This window comes from Scatophagus argus, chromosome 18 (assembly GCF_020382885.2).
Source record: "Scatophagus argus isolate fScaArg1 chromosome 18, fScaArg1.pri, whole genome shotgun sequence".
NCBI classification, from domain to species: domain Eukaryota; kingdom Metazoa; phylum Chordata; class Actinopteri; family Scatophagidae; genus Scatophagus; species Scatophagus argus.
In genome coordinates, this window is record NC_058510.1 from 16,751,559 (window position 1) to 16,766,851 (window position 15,293).

General features: G+C 44.4%; 1 protein-coding gene across 1 annotated transcript in view; it reads left to right on the forward strand.

Annotated features, from left to right (window-relative positions):
• sspo (SCO-spondin) overlaps nt 1-15,293 on the forward strand; it is a 65,393-nt gene that overhangs the window by 19,516 nt on the left and 30,584 nt on the right. The window contains exons 37-82 of the mRNA XM_046372153.1: nt 75-257; nt 365-515; nt 904-1,063; nt 1,418-1,466; nt 1,684-1,788; nt 1,892-2,019; nt 2,768-2,888; nt 3,008-3,135; nt 3,213-3,354; nt 3,437-3,607; nt 3,787-3,967; nt 4,186-4,261; nt 4,590-4,611; nt 4,757-4,877; nt 5,008-5,221; nt 5,377-5,518; nt 5,641-5,817; nt 5,982-6,170; nt 6,279-6,389; nt 6,467-6,622; nt 6,802-6,960; nt 7,073-7,237; nt 7,318-7,509; nt 7,628-7,750; nt 8,004-8,133; nt 8,476-8,601; nt 8,989-9,080; nt 9,206-9,409; nt 9,510-9,680; nt 9,956-10,211; nt 10,349-10,395; nt 10,545-10,715; nt 10,852-10,986; nt 11,101-11,237; nt 11,332-11,426; nt 11,526-11,575; nt 11,916-12,086; nt 12,419-12,589; nt 12,673-12,752; nt 12,841-13,010; nt 13,113-13,159; nt 13,436-13,636; nt 13,743-13,913; nt 14,512-14,712; nt 14,832-14,943; nt 15,057-15,277. Coding sequence (XP_046228109.1) covers nt 75-257; nt 365-515; nt 904-1,063; nt 1,418-1,466; nt 1,684-1,788; nt 1,892-2,019; nt 2,768-2,888; nt 3,008-3,135; nt 3,213-3,354; nt 3,437-3,607; nt 3,787-3,967; nt 4,186-4,261; nt 4,590-4,611; nt 4,757-4,877; nt 5,008-5,221; nt 5,377-5,518; nt 5,641-5,817; nt 5,982-6,170; nt 6,279-6,389; nt 6,467-6,622; nt 6,802-6,960; nt 7,073-7,237; nt 7,318-7,509; nt 7,628-7,750; nt 8,004-8,133; nt 8,476-8,601; nt 8,989-9,080; nt 9,206-9,409; nt 9,510-9,680; nt 9,956-10,211; nt 10,349-10,395; nt 10,545-10,715; nt 10,852-10,986; nt 11,101-11,237; nt 11,332-11,426; nt 11,526-11,575; nt 11,916-12,086; nt 12,419-12,589; nt 12,673-12,752; nt 12,841-13,010; nt 13,113-13,159; nt 13,436-13,636; nt 13,743-13,913; nt 14,512-14,712; nt 14,832-14,943; nt 15,057-15,277 — 6,525 coding nt within the window. The remainder of the gene's footprint in view (nt 1-74; nt 258-364; nt 516-903; nt 1,064-1,417; nt 1,467-1,683; nt 1,789-1,891; nt 2,020-2,767; nt 2,889-3,007; nt 3,136-3,212; nt 3,355-3,436; nt 3,608-3,786; nt 3,968-4,185; nt 4,262-4,589; nt 4,612-4,756; nt 4,878-5,007; nt 5,222-5,376; nt 5,519-5,640; nt 5,818-5,981; nt 6,171-6,278; nt 6,390-6,466; nt 6,623-6,801; nt 6,961-7,072; nt 7,238-7,317; nt 7,510-7,627; nt 7,751-8,003; nt 8,134-8,475; nt 8,602-8,988; nt 9,081-9,205; nt 9,410-9,509; nt 9,681-9,955; nt 10,212-10,348; nt 10,396-10,544; nt 10,716-10,851; nt 10,987-11,100; nt 11,238-11,331; nt 11,427-11,525; nt 11,576-11,915; nt 12,087-12,418; nt 12,590-12,672; nt 12,753-12,840; nt 13,011-13,112; nt 13,160-13,435; nt 13,637-13,742; nt 13,914-14,511; nt 14,713-14,831; nt 14,944-15,056; nt 15,278-15,293) is intronic.

The window sequence follows — 15,293 nt, forward strand, 5'->3', positions numbered from 1 at the left end:
TTTCTTGCCATTTTGAAATTATCGTGTTATTTGTTCCATTTCTCTCACAAGCTTTTTTCTGTCTCTTACTTCAGGGTGTTGGTGTCCAGAGGGCCAGGTGATGACCCATATGCAGCAATGTGTGCTTCCAGAGGAGTGTGTATGTGAGGTGGCAGGTGTGCGGTACTGGCCGGGCCAGCAGATAAAGGTGGACTGTGAGGTTTGTGTTTGCGAGAGAGGAAGGCCTCAAAGATGCCAGCCTAACCCAGACTGCTCAGGTGAGTCTGTCAAATACTCAGCTGATTTTTACCCACATACTGGGTATCGTTCTTCAGTTGCTTTAAAGTCTAAGCAGCCGTACACAGTTAGATTTGTCATACTGCAGTGCACTGCGGCTGGTCATCGTGGTCTGAGTGGGGAGAGTGTTTGGGTCCCTGCGGTGTTCAGAGTGTTCAGTGGTCGTTCCGCAGCCCAAACAGTCCAACCAAGCATGGAGATGGGAGATCATGTCGAGGAATTTACAGAAAAGCCCGCCGGTAAGCAGCCCTGTTGACTGTTCTACACTCGACTTCTACTCTACTGACCTTGTATATCTGTCAGATGAAAATTTACCCATCTGCAACACTTGGCAAAGTTTTCTTGAAAAGTAATGGTCATACTTCCAATCTGCTGTGGTTATTTGTGATCCCAGAAGATGGATACTCATCTTTTTGGTGATCCACCTGACCTTAATTATGACCATAATGATAAATAGTACTTTGTATATTCATTATACCTGAAGGATTAGTCACCCCCTTACCTCTCTGGGCTTCTTATTAACCTAAATGCCAGTGTTTAGCTTTTGTCCATCTTAAATTTTAATTAATTTGAATTGGCGCCTGGCACGCATTCTGTGTGTGTGTGTGTGTGTGTGTGTTTGTATAGGTGTCAGACAGACCCCTGTGATGAGTGTGAATACCAGGGTCTGTCCCATACTGTGGGAGACAGATGGAGGTCAGACCACTGCCAGTTATGCTCTTGTCTACCTAACCTCACAGTACAGTGTTCCCCCTACTGTCCATATGCTGTCACCGGGTGCCCACAGGTAAGAAAAAGAGTTGTTTCTGTGCGTCTATGTGTATCAATGTATCTTTTGCATAAATACATTTATATGAATGCACTTGCTGTATATGCTGTTTGAGTATGCGTCCACGTTTTGTGTAAATAAGATTTGCCACATTATTTAAACATTTAAAGAGCATGCAACTGCGTGTGCCTTTAATGCATCTGTGTTTCCAGCTTATCTCATGTAAACAGTCCAGTTCACACTTGCACCCGTCATAGACCACAGCCCTGTTTTCACTGCATCCTTTGCTTTTCTTCTACATAATTGTGTCTCATAGCAACTCTACCACACATGTGACACATCTGTGAGTCACATGTTGGTTTGTTTGTGCAGGGCCAAAATCTGGTGCCTGGAGAGGGAGACAGGTGTTGTTACTGCCAAGGTAAAATCGCAACCCTATGACTATCTGAGCTGATTAAATGTCTCCCTGTTTAATGGTGAAGAAACTGATTTGCATTGACATTTGTACATTGCTAACTGCACATGGTTACTAATGTTGTCATTGAGTGAGCACAAATGTCAGGTGACGCTGATCCTATGATAAAGTCAGTGCTCTCAAACATTGATCTCTCTAATCTATAAAACCCCTGCTCCTGTAGGAGGAAATGACACAGTCCTTGTGACATCTAGCCCTGTCACTGTGACCTCCAAGCCAACAGATGGCACTACACCTCTGGTTCCCACATATCCACTTCCTCCTGGAGGTTAGTGTCAAGCATTTTAGCTTTTTTAGCATCTATGATGACTGTTCAATGATTTCCACTTACTGTAATTTTCATGGAATCTCACCTCATCTCTTCTTTTCAGATCAGTGTTGGTCTCCTCTGGGTGTTCAGTTTCTCCCAGCTTCCAGTTTCAGTGCCTCGTCACAGCAAGCTGGTCATCCCCCTGAAGCAGGTCGCCTCCATGGGTGGGATGCCCATAGAGACCTCCAGGTACACCAAGGTTCATGAAAAAATATGATGCATCTGTCATTACAGATTTATGTGTGGTCTTGACATGGGCGGCACAGTGGTTAGCACTGTCACCTCACAGGAAGAGGGTTCTGGGTTTGAGTCCCAGTCTGGGCCCTTCTGTGTGGAGTTTACATGTTCTGCCTGTGCCTGAAAGGGTTTGTTCCTTCCAAGCTGAACTGTTATTGCTTGTCCTCTAGTGCCATCATTAGGTCAAAACTTAATTTGCCTACTACTTTGGTTTATGACCAAATACTTGCAAAAATGGTAATACTTTTGTTGTAATTATGGATTTACAACTTGTAAATAGCCTTCCTGTCACCTTCCAACTAATAATTACATCTCTTAAAGCTTTTTATTAAATCTCTGAGCCAACTTGGCAAACCAAACAACTATGGGTGTCTCACACCATACTGTTGCTCGGTGTCATAAAACCAAAATGTATTGGATAATTTGTTATATTGTCAGTGCAGAGTATTTTTATCCACTCATGTCCGACTTTAACATTAATCTTTCCAATCTTTGCCATCTCATGTGATGTGGAAGCTACATAATGGACACTCCTGTCAGCCTCAGCTGTATTTCTTTTAGTGTTGGTTTGCAAAAATGTTATGCTAAACTAAGATAGTACGTGACTCGTGCCTTTAAATAACGCTGCTAACGATCACATTCTAATTCAGTGCATGGGAACTTGAGCACAAGGTGTAATCTGTAAAACTTTCATCTGCAGGGCTGGAGTCCAGAACCTGAGGAGTATAAGGACCTGCCACAGCGGAGCCCTGAGGGACACAGTAGCAACACACAGAGTCCCTACCTACAGATAGACCTGCTGAAAACATACAACATCACTGGTAAACATTCATGCAGGCACCTTAGAACAAGCACAGATTGAAATGGCGGTTTAGTACACTGTGTACTAAAGGCGAATTCCTATGTGCTGTGTATCAGTAAAATCTCCACTCGTCTTTAGGTGTACTAACCCAGGGCGGTGGTGTGTTTGGTACCTTCGTGTCCAGCTTCTACCTGCAGTTCAGTCAGGATGGCAGGCAGTGGTACACTTACAAAGAGCTTGTCACTGATGCCCGGCCCAGAGCCAAGGTTAGACATCTTACCAAGTCCCTTCAACATTGTTTTTTCCAGATCTAGACATTTATAGATTCCCACTCTCCCTCCAGGTTTTTCAGGGTAACAGAGATGATCAAGGGGTATCAGAGAGCCGACTGGACAGGATGGTGTCGGCTCAGTTTGTCCGCCTACTGCCACATGACTTCCAGAATGGCATCTACCTTCGACTTGAGATCATGGGTTGCGGAGATGGTTAGTAAATAGTTTATGCTGCTTTATCGGTGTTAGATGATTTTATGTAGATCTGATTCTAAAATGCTCTCCTGTAAACCAGGTTACCACTGGTTGACTACCACCACTTCCCCCTCCCCGGTCTCTCCAGTCTTTGGCTGCAGAGACAAGGAGTTCCACTGTGAAAATGGTCGCTGTGTACCAGCGGGTCCACAGGGAGTTGTCTGTGATGGGGTCAATGACTGTGGAGATGGATCAGATGAGATATACTGTGGTGAGCTTTCCAACCAAACACGCCTTAGTTTATAATTATTTTAAAAATCATAAACTTTTACAGTGTTTTTTTTTCTTCTTGGATGTGGTAGAAAGGAAACTGTTTTCTCTAGTATTTTTCATTTTCTTCCAGTAAAATCTAAATCATTCTTACTTAGTCATACAATGCCCCACATACAGGCACGCAGCCGTCCCCTACACCCACCAGTCCACGCAGCTGCCCTGCAGGTCAGTTCTCCTGTCCCTCACCAGGGGGCTGCATTGAAGCAGAGCTTCGTTGTGATGGAATCCCCCACTGCCCCAAAGGAGAGGATGAAATAGGCTGCCATCCCCATGACAACATCACTACCCAGTCAGACAGGTGGAGGGCATTATTATCATCATTATTATTAGCCCTAGTAGCGGTGGTTATAGTAGTTATACTAACTAGAGTATTTAAAAAAATCATGTTAATCCATTTCTGCATCCTGCTTCTTAATTTTGTCTCATCTCTGTTTATCCAGTTCTGTTTTCATGATTTGTATTCAAGAAAGATTTTAGGTTACTTTCCTGTCTTCATTGTTGTGTGCTAATTCACAGACCATACACACCCACTCCTGCTCCTCTTAGGACTCCATCCATGGCTGCTGTCACTCATCCTTCAGTAACACCAACGGTAAAAACCCAATTTATTAATTAACCATCAGTTCATCCAAATTCTGCATTTCTGTGTCGCTGGTGTTGATGCATTGATTTGCCCTTATTTTCACTTTTTTTCTAATGTAATATGAACTTCAATAAATATAGACCGCTTCAAATACCTTTTTAGCGTTCAAAATTTTACACAGAAATAGGTGCAGTTCTAGAGAAAGATTTATCATTCTAGATGCTGCAAAAACACATGGTCATCTTGAATGTTCTTATTATTAGAAGAGACCTAAAGATCAGGTGTTAGTACAGGTACAAATTAATGGACATTTGATTTATCCCCAATGTATTTACAGGGTGGTGGCCCAGGATATCGTGGTGAGTGTTCAGTACAGTTTATATAGATTTATATTTTGTGTGAGAACAGCAGCCTTTCTCTTAATGTGTTAGAAAAAAAATCTAATAATGCAGTTTGCCTCAGTTGGCTGTTTTGGATGTTATTAAAATATGTCTTGTTTTGCAGGCATATGTTCCTCTCCCCTTGGACTGGAGGATGGGAGGATTCGATATGGTCAGCTGACGTCATCCTCACATCGCGAGAACAACCCCGCTGATGCCGGACGACTAAACATAGTCCCTAATGTGTGAGTGATCTGATCTTTGTATGACTGTCGCCCCTTAAGCATGTAATAGCCTGAATATTTGATGCAGTTAAAGCCTTTGAAATGTTTTTCCTTTTACAAAGCACATGGAAAAATAACAGCTTCTGTACAGTCAGGTTATGGAGCCTGGATGGAGCCCCTTGCCTTCAGATCCCCAGCCATATTTTCAGGTGGACTTCCTGGAGCCCACTTGGGTATCAGGGGTGGTGATGCAAGGCAGCGGCCGCATGTGGGGTTACCTTACCAAATACCGCCTGGCCTTCGCTCTCCACAGCAGCCTCTTCACAGACTATACTGAGGATGGGAAGCCAGATGGCCCTGCAAAGGTTTTTATAGAATTTTAGACCTTTAAAGTGCTTTCTGTATTAACATATGTCGTCATATGATTGACTGTTTTATGAATGTGTTCATACAAGGAGAAAAATAAAATTTCAGTACATTCAGTCTTATAATTACATGTGCTCATGTGGTTGTGTTGTAGGTGTTTGAGGTGCGAATGGTGGGTAGGACCCCTGTGACCCGCTGGCTCAGTCGGCTGGTCAGAGCTCGGTACCTGCGCATCATCCCTGTAGAGTTCAGACATACCTTCTACCTGCGTGTGGAGATCCTGGGCTGCAGAGGAGGCGAGGAGTTCACTGAATGCACAGCTAAATGAGAACAATCTTTGTTTTGCAGAAGCAGTGCTCAACTGTACAACCTGTTTCGTATGAATGCTAACACGAGACGTCTTTTCTTCCTCTTGTAGATGAGCTGCTGACGCCCAGCAGTGTGACCACATCTCCCTCTAGTGGTGGGAAAGTGACTGTACAGCGCTGTAAGCCAGGCCAGTTTGCATGCCAGCATAGTGAAGAGTGTGTCTCTGCCTCTGTGCTTTGTGATGGTCGACCAGACTGCAAGGACCACTCTGACGAGATCAACTGTGGTGAGAGCCGAGTGACATTTACCTAAATATATTTTTCATCTCCCCCATTTATTAGTCTCCTTATGTGTTTGAGCTTGAAAGCGATTTACACTCTTGTTTGTTCTGTTTTGCTTTATTCATGTCTGTCTTTATTTATGTCTCTGTATCCTCATCTTCATCTTCAGGTACGGCTCCAACGAGGGGCTTTCCAGGGCTGCAGAACCAGACCCGGCCCACAGGGAGACCAGGTTTCCACAGTACAACAGGTGCTCCAGGCCTTCATACCACCAGATCCCAAGGTGGCCTTCCTGGTGTGGCTAGCCCAGGGGTCACTGGTCAACCTGGACTACAGGAGACTCCAACAGCAAGTGCAGGTATCATCAGCTGTTGATAAAATTGATTTTTCTTCTTCTACTTTTTTTTTTTTTTTTTTTTTTTTTTACTATTTTTGTTAACTTTATTTGGTTGCTTTACACAATCAGGCCATTGGACCACCAGACCATCCATCTATCCAGGAGTCACCACAGGTCAACCTGGACTGCATCTCTCCACAACACTCCATTCTGGAAGACCTGGGTTGCAAACCACAAAAGGTGAGACAGGACCTGTTCTTTAACATTTCATGCAGAATGGACATACATTGCAACCTCTGTTTTATTTTCATTTACAGCCACTTGGGTTGCTACAACTCCCCATGATGGTGGCCTACCCAGAGTACTTTGCGTGGAAGGCCAGTTTGCATGCCGGTCATTTGGCTGTGTTGACTCGGCCCAGGTGTGCGATGGCAGAAAGGACTGTTTGGATGGGTCAGATGAAGAAAGATGTGGTATGCATTGACTTTCTGTCAGGGGGCAGGAAGTACTTCAATTTTACCACCACTTAAAGAAGCTGGAATTGATGATATATAATTTCATAATAGTCCTCACACACATGCAGATTATTTTTTTTTTTGATAACATTTTGAATAAAATGAATTTCTCTTATTGTATTCCCATGTTTTATCAGGCACCACAGCCAGACCAGCAGTGACCCCTCAGGGCCCACTGGTTCCCAGTCCATGCTCTCCTAAGCAGTTCTCTTGTGCCAGCGGGGAGTGCGTTCACCTGGACCGCAGATGTGACCTGCAGAAGGACTGCGTGGATGGATCGGATGAGAAAGACTGTGGTAAAATATATGTCCCCCTTCTCAAGACAAAACAAAACATAGAAATACTGATGTATTTATTCCACCTTTTTTCCTGACCCTTTCTCTTCTGTCCTCCTCTCTCCTCTCCTAGTGGACTGCATCATGTCCTCATGGACAGCGTGGAGTGCATGCAGCGTGTCATGTGGTCTGGGCTCTTTGTTTCGGCAGAGGGACATCCTGAGGGAAGCTCTGCCGGGAGGGGCCTGTGGTGGAGCTCAGTTCGACAGCCGAGCCTGCTTCCCTCGAGCGTGTCCAGGTCTGTTACACCTTTGATAAGTACCCGGGATCTTATTTAATAGTCATCTCCATCTCATTCTCCCCTGTCTCCTCTTGTAGTTGACGGTCGCTGGTCGGAGTGGACAGAGTGGTCAGGGTGTGACGCTCACTGTGGAGGTGGTGTCAGGCAGAGGAACAGAACCTGCACTGCTCCTCCTCCCAAGAACGGTGGGCGGGACTGTGAGGGCATGACCCTGCAGAGCCAGAGCTGCAATAGCCAGCCCTGCACCAAAGACACCGCCACACAGACAGGTGAATCATACTGTCAAACAGTCATGCATTTCCTTCTACTCTTCCCTTTAACATCTTGGCAGTCACATTGCTGCATGAGTCTGTAAACTGTCTGAATTATGTCTGATTGGTTGTTCAGGCTGCATCAATGGTATGGTTCTGGTGACTGAGTCAGACTGCCAGGCTGGGAGGGTAGAGGCCTGTCCTCCTACCTGCTCACATCTCAGCTTGACCAGCAACTGCACTGGAGCATGTATACTCGGTAGGACACAGCGAAGTGATGGGCTGTCGTTATGGGGTGTCTTATGTGTTTAGATTGATGTCATTGTTTGCTTTATTGTGTCAGTATGAGAGCTTGAGATAATTTCAGGCATTCTAAAGACAAATAAAGTAAAATCTTCTCAGTAGCCACTGGAGCAATGTTAGAATGTTTATTCTACAGTGACAGAAGCCAAGTGAGACCCAGTCTCTTTTAGTTGAAACGCTGATTAAGAACATGATTCTGTCTCCTCCAGGGTGTCGCTGTCCAAATGGTCTGTACCTTCAGGGTGGGCGTTGTGTGAATGCCAGCCAGTGTGTCTGTCTGTGGGATGGACAAACACTGCAGCCAGGACAGACAGTCAGCAGGGACGAGTGTACCACATGGTGAGACTTACTCATTTATTTTTTTCTGCTTTGAAGCAGAGCCTGCGTTTCATAACTGATGTTATCTCTAAAATGCCAACTAATTATTATTATTTTTTTATTTTTAAATACATTAGTCATAATTTATTTTTACTTTTTGTTTACTTTTCATTTCATACAACTTCCTGCAAGGAGACATATTTTCAACATTTTTCAGCTTATTTTTCATCAAGTGCCTCACAGTAATGTAATGGACCCCTGGATTGTCTCCTTATTGTGTGCTGCTATTGATTTGAATTTGGAAAAAAAAAATTAATGATAATAAAAAAAAAACTAATAGAAAGGCATATTTTGCTGCATCAGTGTGTGCAGAGAGGGACAAGTAACCTGTGACACCTCTGGTTGTGTGGACAAATGTCATTGGTCGGCCTGGTCTTCATGGTCACCATGTGATGTATCCTGTGGCCTGGGATTACAACAGCGTTATAGGTGAGCCTGTTTAATTCATTTGTTAAATACCTCACACTCAAACAGGCTTTATCTCAGCCTCATTAGATATTGCACAATAGAAGTATGATTATATTGATTTTAATCAACAACTCTGTCCTCTGCTTTCCTCTGTTGTACACTTCAATAACTGAAGTACACATTTTTTCCTTAATTACCCACTTTTTATATCCTACCTAAAGTTTCCTCCTCCTTTGTTTTTGCATGTTCATACAATTAATATTTTTCATTGCTGTATAATTAACTGTTCTTCACACTTTTAAATCATGCTTTAATGTACTTTTCACGGGGAGATGGGCTTCATGCTGCTCACACCCCACCTATTGAATTTGGAACAGGTGTTTTTATTCCATGATGTTATCTTCGCAGGTCCCCAGTGAACCCAGCTAGCTCAGGTAGTATCCAGCTTTGTCCAGGAGACTCCTCGGAGGCCCGTCGCTGCTTCAGCTCTTGCCTCCCTGGTATATGAACTCCCACCCCAGGCACACAACACTGATGCTAATGCTGTCACATTGTAGGGTTTTACCTTTGTACCTTGTAATTCACTCATTACCTGTGGGTTATATGGCGTTTCCTTCTCATGCAGTGCTACCAGATGGAGCCTGGAGTAAATGGACCAGCTGGTCAGAGTGCAGCAAAACGTGTTTCAACCATGTAGATGATGTTGGAATCAGACAACGATTCCGCAGTTGCAACCACACACTCACACCCTTCAATCAGACACAGTTGGACTCTGCCTGCAGTGGAGACGACAAGGAGCAAGAGCCTTGTAACACTGTATACTGTCCAGGTAGTACGGATGCAGAATTTTTCTATTCCCTCCACTCTCCACAAATAATGCGTTAAGTTCAATTTCAACTAAAAAACGGATTTTGCTTGTGTATTTCCAGTGAATGGCGGCTGGTCAGAGTGGTCACCTTGGTCTCAGTGTTCATCAGAGTGTGACTCCGGTGTCCAAACCAGAGAGAGATTCTGCAGTTCACCCTCCCCACAGCATGGGGGCAACAGCTGCCCTGGGCCACACATACAGACTAGAGACTGCAACTCCCATCCCTGCTCAGGTACTGCATCATGTTTTCTTATGACTAAAGCTAAGGAGGGTCATGGAATAATATTTGCGATTATTATTATTATGATTATTATTATGATTATTATTATGATTATTATTATTATTATTATTATTAATAATAATAATCATAATAATAATTGATAATAAAATAGTTTTTATATTGAATTGAATTTTATTTTCTTGTTTTCTTGTTGTGCACCCCATTCAATAAATGCCTGCATGTTCATGTGCAATATTCAGTTTTTACTTCCACTCGTCTCTGCTCAGGCGTGTGTCCAGAGGGCATGGTCTACATGACAGCGGCCGAGTGTGAGGCTCACGGCGGTGCATGTCCACGGGTGTGTTTGGACATGACCTCCACTGAGGTGCAGTGTGCCACCGCCTGTTATGACGGCTGCTACTGCGCCCTGGGCTTCTACCTGCTCAATGGCAGCTGTGTGCCCCTGGCACAGTGCCCATGTTACCATCAGGGGCAACTGCACCCAGCAGGCGCCACCCTTCCTGTTGATGACTGCAATAACTGGTACTGTTGGCCTGTGTCCACAGTTACTTGTATTCATATAATAGACAAAATGTCTCCTTTGCCTATAAATGGATGATTAATTTTCCCTGAAAGTTTGACTTTAAAATGTCACTTTTTCTGCATTGTGTATCTCATAGTACCTGCATTAATGGAGAAATGGAGTGTGGAACAGCTCCCTGTCCTGGTGCGTGGCTTTATCATTAATTGAAGTTATAAATGCACATTTTCTTGTGTCCATCTCTGTCTCTTGCTGTCTTTAAGTCATTTCTTCTGTCCTCATTTGTCCCCTGTTTTCGTTGTCTTTCTCCATTCCACTTGATTGTGTGTTTCTAGTGGACTGTGGCTGGAGCAGCTGGACTCAATGGAGTGCGTGTAGTCGAACGTGTGATGTCGGTGTGCGAAGGCGGTACCGTTCAGGAACAAATCCTCCTCCAGCTTCTGGGGGTCGTCCCTGCAAAGGAGACAGAGTTGGGATGGATACCTGCAGCATTGAACCGTGCTTTGGTGTGTACTCTTATCTTATCTCTCTATCATTTGCAAAATCCATGTTCTGAAATGTAAAAGATGAGTTGTTGTTTTTTATTGTACTCTTGCATGCCTTCAGAGAAATGAAGTTAATCCACTTGTGATGTGTCTGAAGGTGTAAAGGAGCCATGGAGCGCGTGGTCAAAGTGCTCAGTGACGTGTGGAGGAGGTTACAGGACCCGAACCCGCGGGCCAATCCGAATCCACGGCACTGCTCAGCAATTCAGCGCCTGTAACTTGCAGCCCTGTGGTACAACTTCTCTCACGTATTTACAGCATTAAATAATGTTTTTACACGCCAGATTTTTGTTTTCCATTACCCTTTCCGCTGATCTCTGCTTGGACTGGATTGTTACTGCGTCAGGAGATGGCAGGGTGTGTCCTCCAGGTCAGGAGTGGAAGCAGTGTGTGCAGGGAGCAGTGTCATGTACAGACCTCACAATGAACCTCAGCAGGAACTGCACGCCAGGCTGCCAGTGTCCACAAGGGACTGTCCAGCAGGTGTGTGGGATGGCCAAACACAAATGAGTGTATATACTCAAACGACTGTTCATACAGTAATCACGGCCATGTTGTTGATGGCCCATATTTTCAGGATGATGTGTGTGTGCGGGAGTCTGACTGTCGCTGTGATGTGGATGGAAAGCAGTACAAACCAGGAGATGTTGTGCTCACGGAATGCAGCAACTGGTAAGTAAGACTGACTTTTAATTGAGTCTTAATGAACCTGTGTCCATGAATGTGTAAAGAGGACATACAAATATGAACTTGTGTGTGTTTATATTTCAGTACATGTGAAACAGGGAGGCTGGTAAACTGCTCTCAAGTGAGCTGCAATGGTAGGCAAAAAGTCATTGAATTTATCTTTACAATACAGCCACTGTGCTTTCTTTTCATCATTGTTATTTTGTTATTCAAGAAGGTCATTTTTTTTAACATAGTTTGCGTATCAGTAACAGTAATTTGTGTTCCAGTAATCTTGAATTTAAATCCTGTGTACGCTAATTTCTCTATAAGGCTTAACTTTTCAAGCACGCTGAACTGGGAGTATTATGAATGCATGGTCTGCATTTGAATAAAAACTCGAAAAAACATCAACATTTGTCCTACTTGACCTCATTGTTCCATGCTGTGCTGTACCTTTCTTGGTCTGTTCTTGGTCACACACACACTCTCCAGTTGATGGCCAGTGGTCGGTGTGGACTCCCTGGGGTCAGTGTTCAGTGTCGTGTGGAGCGGGTCTCCAGTCGCGCTACAGGTTCTGTTCCAACCCCCAGCGCTCTGGCAGTGGTCTGCCATGTTTGGGACCTCACAGAGAGGACCAAGTCTGCATCAACTCTCCATGTGACCGTGAGTTTGTTTTCTGTCAATGTGTGTTCACTGACAGTCTGTTGGTACTTAAATGTACTGGCATTATATTGTCAATATATGGTTAAATATTGCCAGTATATTGTGACACTCCTGTTTCAGATTTGTCCTACAATCAAGTTCATAGTGAGATTGATATAACCCAGAAATATGACTTAAAGCGTTAAACTCTTGTGTTACAGCCTAAACAAAAGTATTTGTTGTACCCCCAGTGAACGACAGACATGAGCAGGTTTTTAATTTTCTGTTACTTCTTGGATGATTTCTTTAATGTTTCATCATGATTTTTATTTTGTTTGTTTGGATCTTTCCAGGTGACGGTGGCTGGGGTCAGTGGAGTAACTGGACGGAGTGTACCAAGTCATGCGGTGGTGGGGTTCGAAGCCGAAGAAGAGAGTGTGACAGTCCCAGTCCACAGGGAGAGGGGAACTACTGTGAGGGGCTGGGGACTGAGGTCACAGGATGTAACAGTGACCACTGTCCAGGTACGCTTATGTAGAATGTAGACGAGGCAGTTCAATACATTCTGTGTCAATCTTTTGACAGAGTTTCATGTGTGTGTTTTCAGTACCACCATGCTCACAGGTTCCAGGAACGGTGTTTAGCAGCTGTGGTCCCTCCTGCCCTCGCTCCTGTGAGGACCTGGCTGTGGGTATCACCTGTTTTCCATCTATTTAACAGTATGTCATACTTTGTGAATAGTGATGATTTGGGAAATCTTCTTGCTGTCCCTCAGCACTGTGAGTGGCAGTGTGAGCCAGGGTGCTACTGTACAGAGGGGAAGGTCCTGTCTGCTAATGGGACAGTCTGCGTCGAGAGAGAAGACTGTCCCTGCCTGGACCTCAGCACCGGACGCAGGCTGGAACCAGGGGAGACCACTGAAGCCCCTGATGGGTGTAACAACTGGTCAGAACAATTCGCACCCAAGAATCACAGTCTTCACACCACATTTTACAAACAGAAAAAAGGGACAAGAAAATAATTTCTTGGTATTTCTTCTTTGTTCAGCACTTGTGCGGGTGGGAGACTCAACTGCTCCAGAGACCCCTGTCCAGGTGAGTAAGATCACCTGTGGGTTTCTGTATGTAAAAAATGTATGTAATTGATCAATAGACAACATATAAACCTGATTTTTCTTTAAAAACTGGCTTATATGCACTATTTCTTTCTATGACAAACATTTAAACTTACATATGCAAAAACTATAAAAACATTTTTTTTATAGTTTTTTATAAAAACTTTTGTTCTGACTTCATTAGTAAAAGAAAATCTGCATAGGAAAATGATGTCTAGGGATGGTCATAAGTGTAGCTCTTTCTGTGTGTTCCCAGTGTCAGGTGGCTGGTGTGAGTGGTCGGAGTGGACTCCTTGCTCCAGGACATGTGGGGCAGAGTCGGTGTCCCGCTACAGGAGCTGCGGCTGTCCTGAACCCAAGGCTGGAGGGGCGGCCTGCCCCGGAGAGCAGGAAACACACAATGGGGTTGGAGTTCAAATCCAGAGACAGGCCTGTCCTGTCATCACTTTTTGTCCAGGTCAGATGTCATGATCACTAGGATTGGCTCCTAACCGCTAAGCTAATTCATCAAATTTAAGAACCTTTATATATTAGGCTTTTCTCCATATTCACTTTCCCTCTAGTCCATGGTTCCTGGAGTCCCTGGTCAGCGTGGTCGGAGTGTGATGGGTGCTCTGGGTCGTCCACTCGCACCAGAGAGTGTAACAGTCCTCCCACCCGATTTGGCGGCCTGCCCTGTCTTGGAGAGAGCAGGCAAAAGCGTGGTTGCCATGACAACGTCACCATCTGCACAGGTCAGCATAATATACAATTATATTATAATTGTGGATTTGTGTTGAAAAGTGCTTATGTCCCTTTTCAGAGGGAAACTGAGAGCCTTACAAGAAACAAGGTGGCACCCAAGTGCTGAGGACTGGGAGAGAGAAAAGCGGCTGTTTGAGCTGAATTTAAAAAAAAAAAAAAAAAAAGGAAAAGAAAAACGTCTTGTTAAAATGAAATGGCTGCCTGAAAGGGAAGATGAATGAATTCTCCACTTTGGCTGAACTCTCCATGCCCTCTCATTTTCCTGTGCGTGTCCAATTCTCACAAAATGATCACAGGGGTTTCTGATAAACAGCAAGGTGACAGGCTGCACTGTGGTCTGTTCATCAGTCATCCATTACAGGAATGTGTTTCAACTATTAATACAGTCAACGCGATTCTTGGATTTTTTGATAACTTTTAGTTTCCACCAGCCACTCTAACTCATCTGGCTAGTTTCATGTTTGTTTTTATACTACTTCAGACCCTGTCAAAGCATATGAGGCCCTAAAAGCCATTACTTCACTCTATATGTTATCCTCTTCTCCAAAGTAACTGGAACTGAACTGTACTTCCTCCTTCATTCTACAGACTGTGGTGGAGGTCAAGAAGAATGGCCCTGTGGAAAGCTCTGTCCTCGCTCCTGTTCAGATCTCCATGGTGACACGGAGTGCTTGGACTCCCCCGGGTGCAGACAGACCTGCGGTTGTCCGGGTGACATGGTTCTGCAGGACGGAGTGTGTGTGACTAGAGAGGAGTGTCGCTGCAAATACCACAACAGCTCTGCTGCCGGTTAGATCCCCAATCTGTTCATGTGGAAATTGCAAATGGAAGTGGTTATATTGTGTAGGTGAGCAGTGATGGACAAAGCAGAGATTAGTCTAATCCATAGATTTTTGTCTCTGATATAGCGAAGCCGTTAAGCAGGCCAGACTCTAGCAATGCATCATGGGTATGGCCTGATGGATCTGATTGGCAGTTTGCAAATCCAGGAGACAGCATCATCAGTGACTGCAAAAACTGGTATGATAATTTTCACATCATTTGTATTATTCATATCAATTTCATGTACAAAAAGGAAAAAAAATATATATATATATCATATTTTTCTGGTCATTTTTCTCACTTTCTCTCAGTACATGCGAGGCTGGTGTTCTGCAGTGTCAGTCAGTCCCTGGTTGCTACGTTGATGGTGGTTGGAGCCAATGGGGGGACTGGACTGAGTGCTCACTTCCTTGTGGAGGAGGAGTCAAGTTCAGGAGACGTCAGTGTGATAACCCCTCCCCTCAGAGCGGTGGGAGAGGATGCCTGGGAGTCGCTGAACAGCAAAAAGGCTGCAACATACACCCATGCACTGGTAGTCCTGTCTGGCC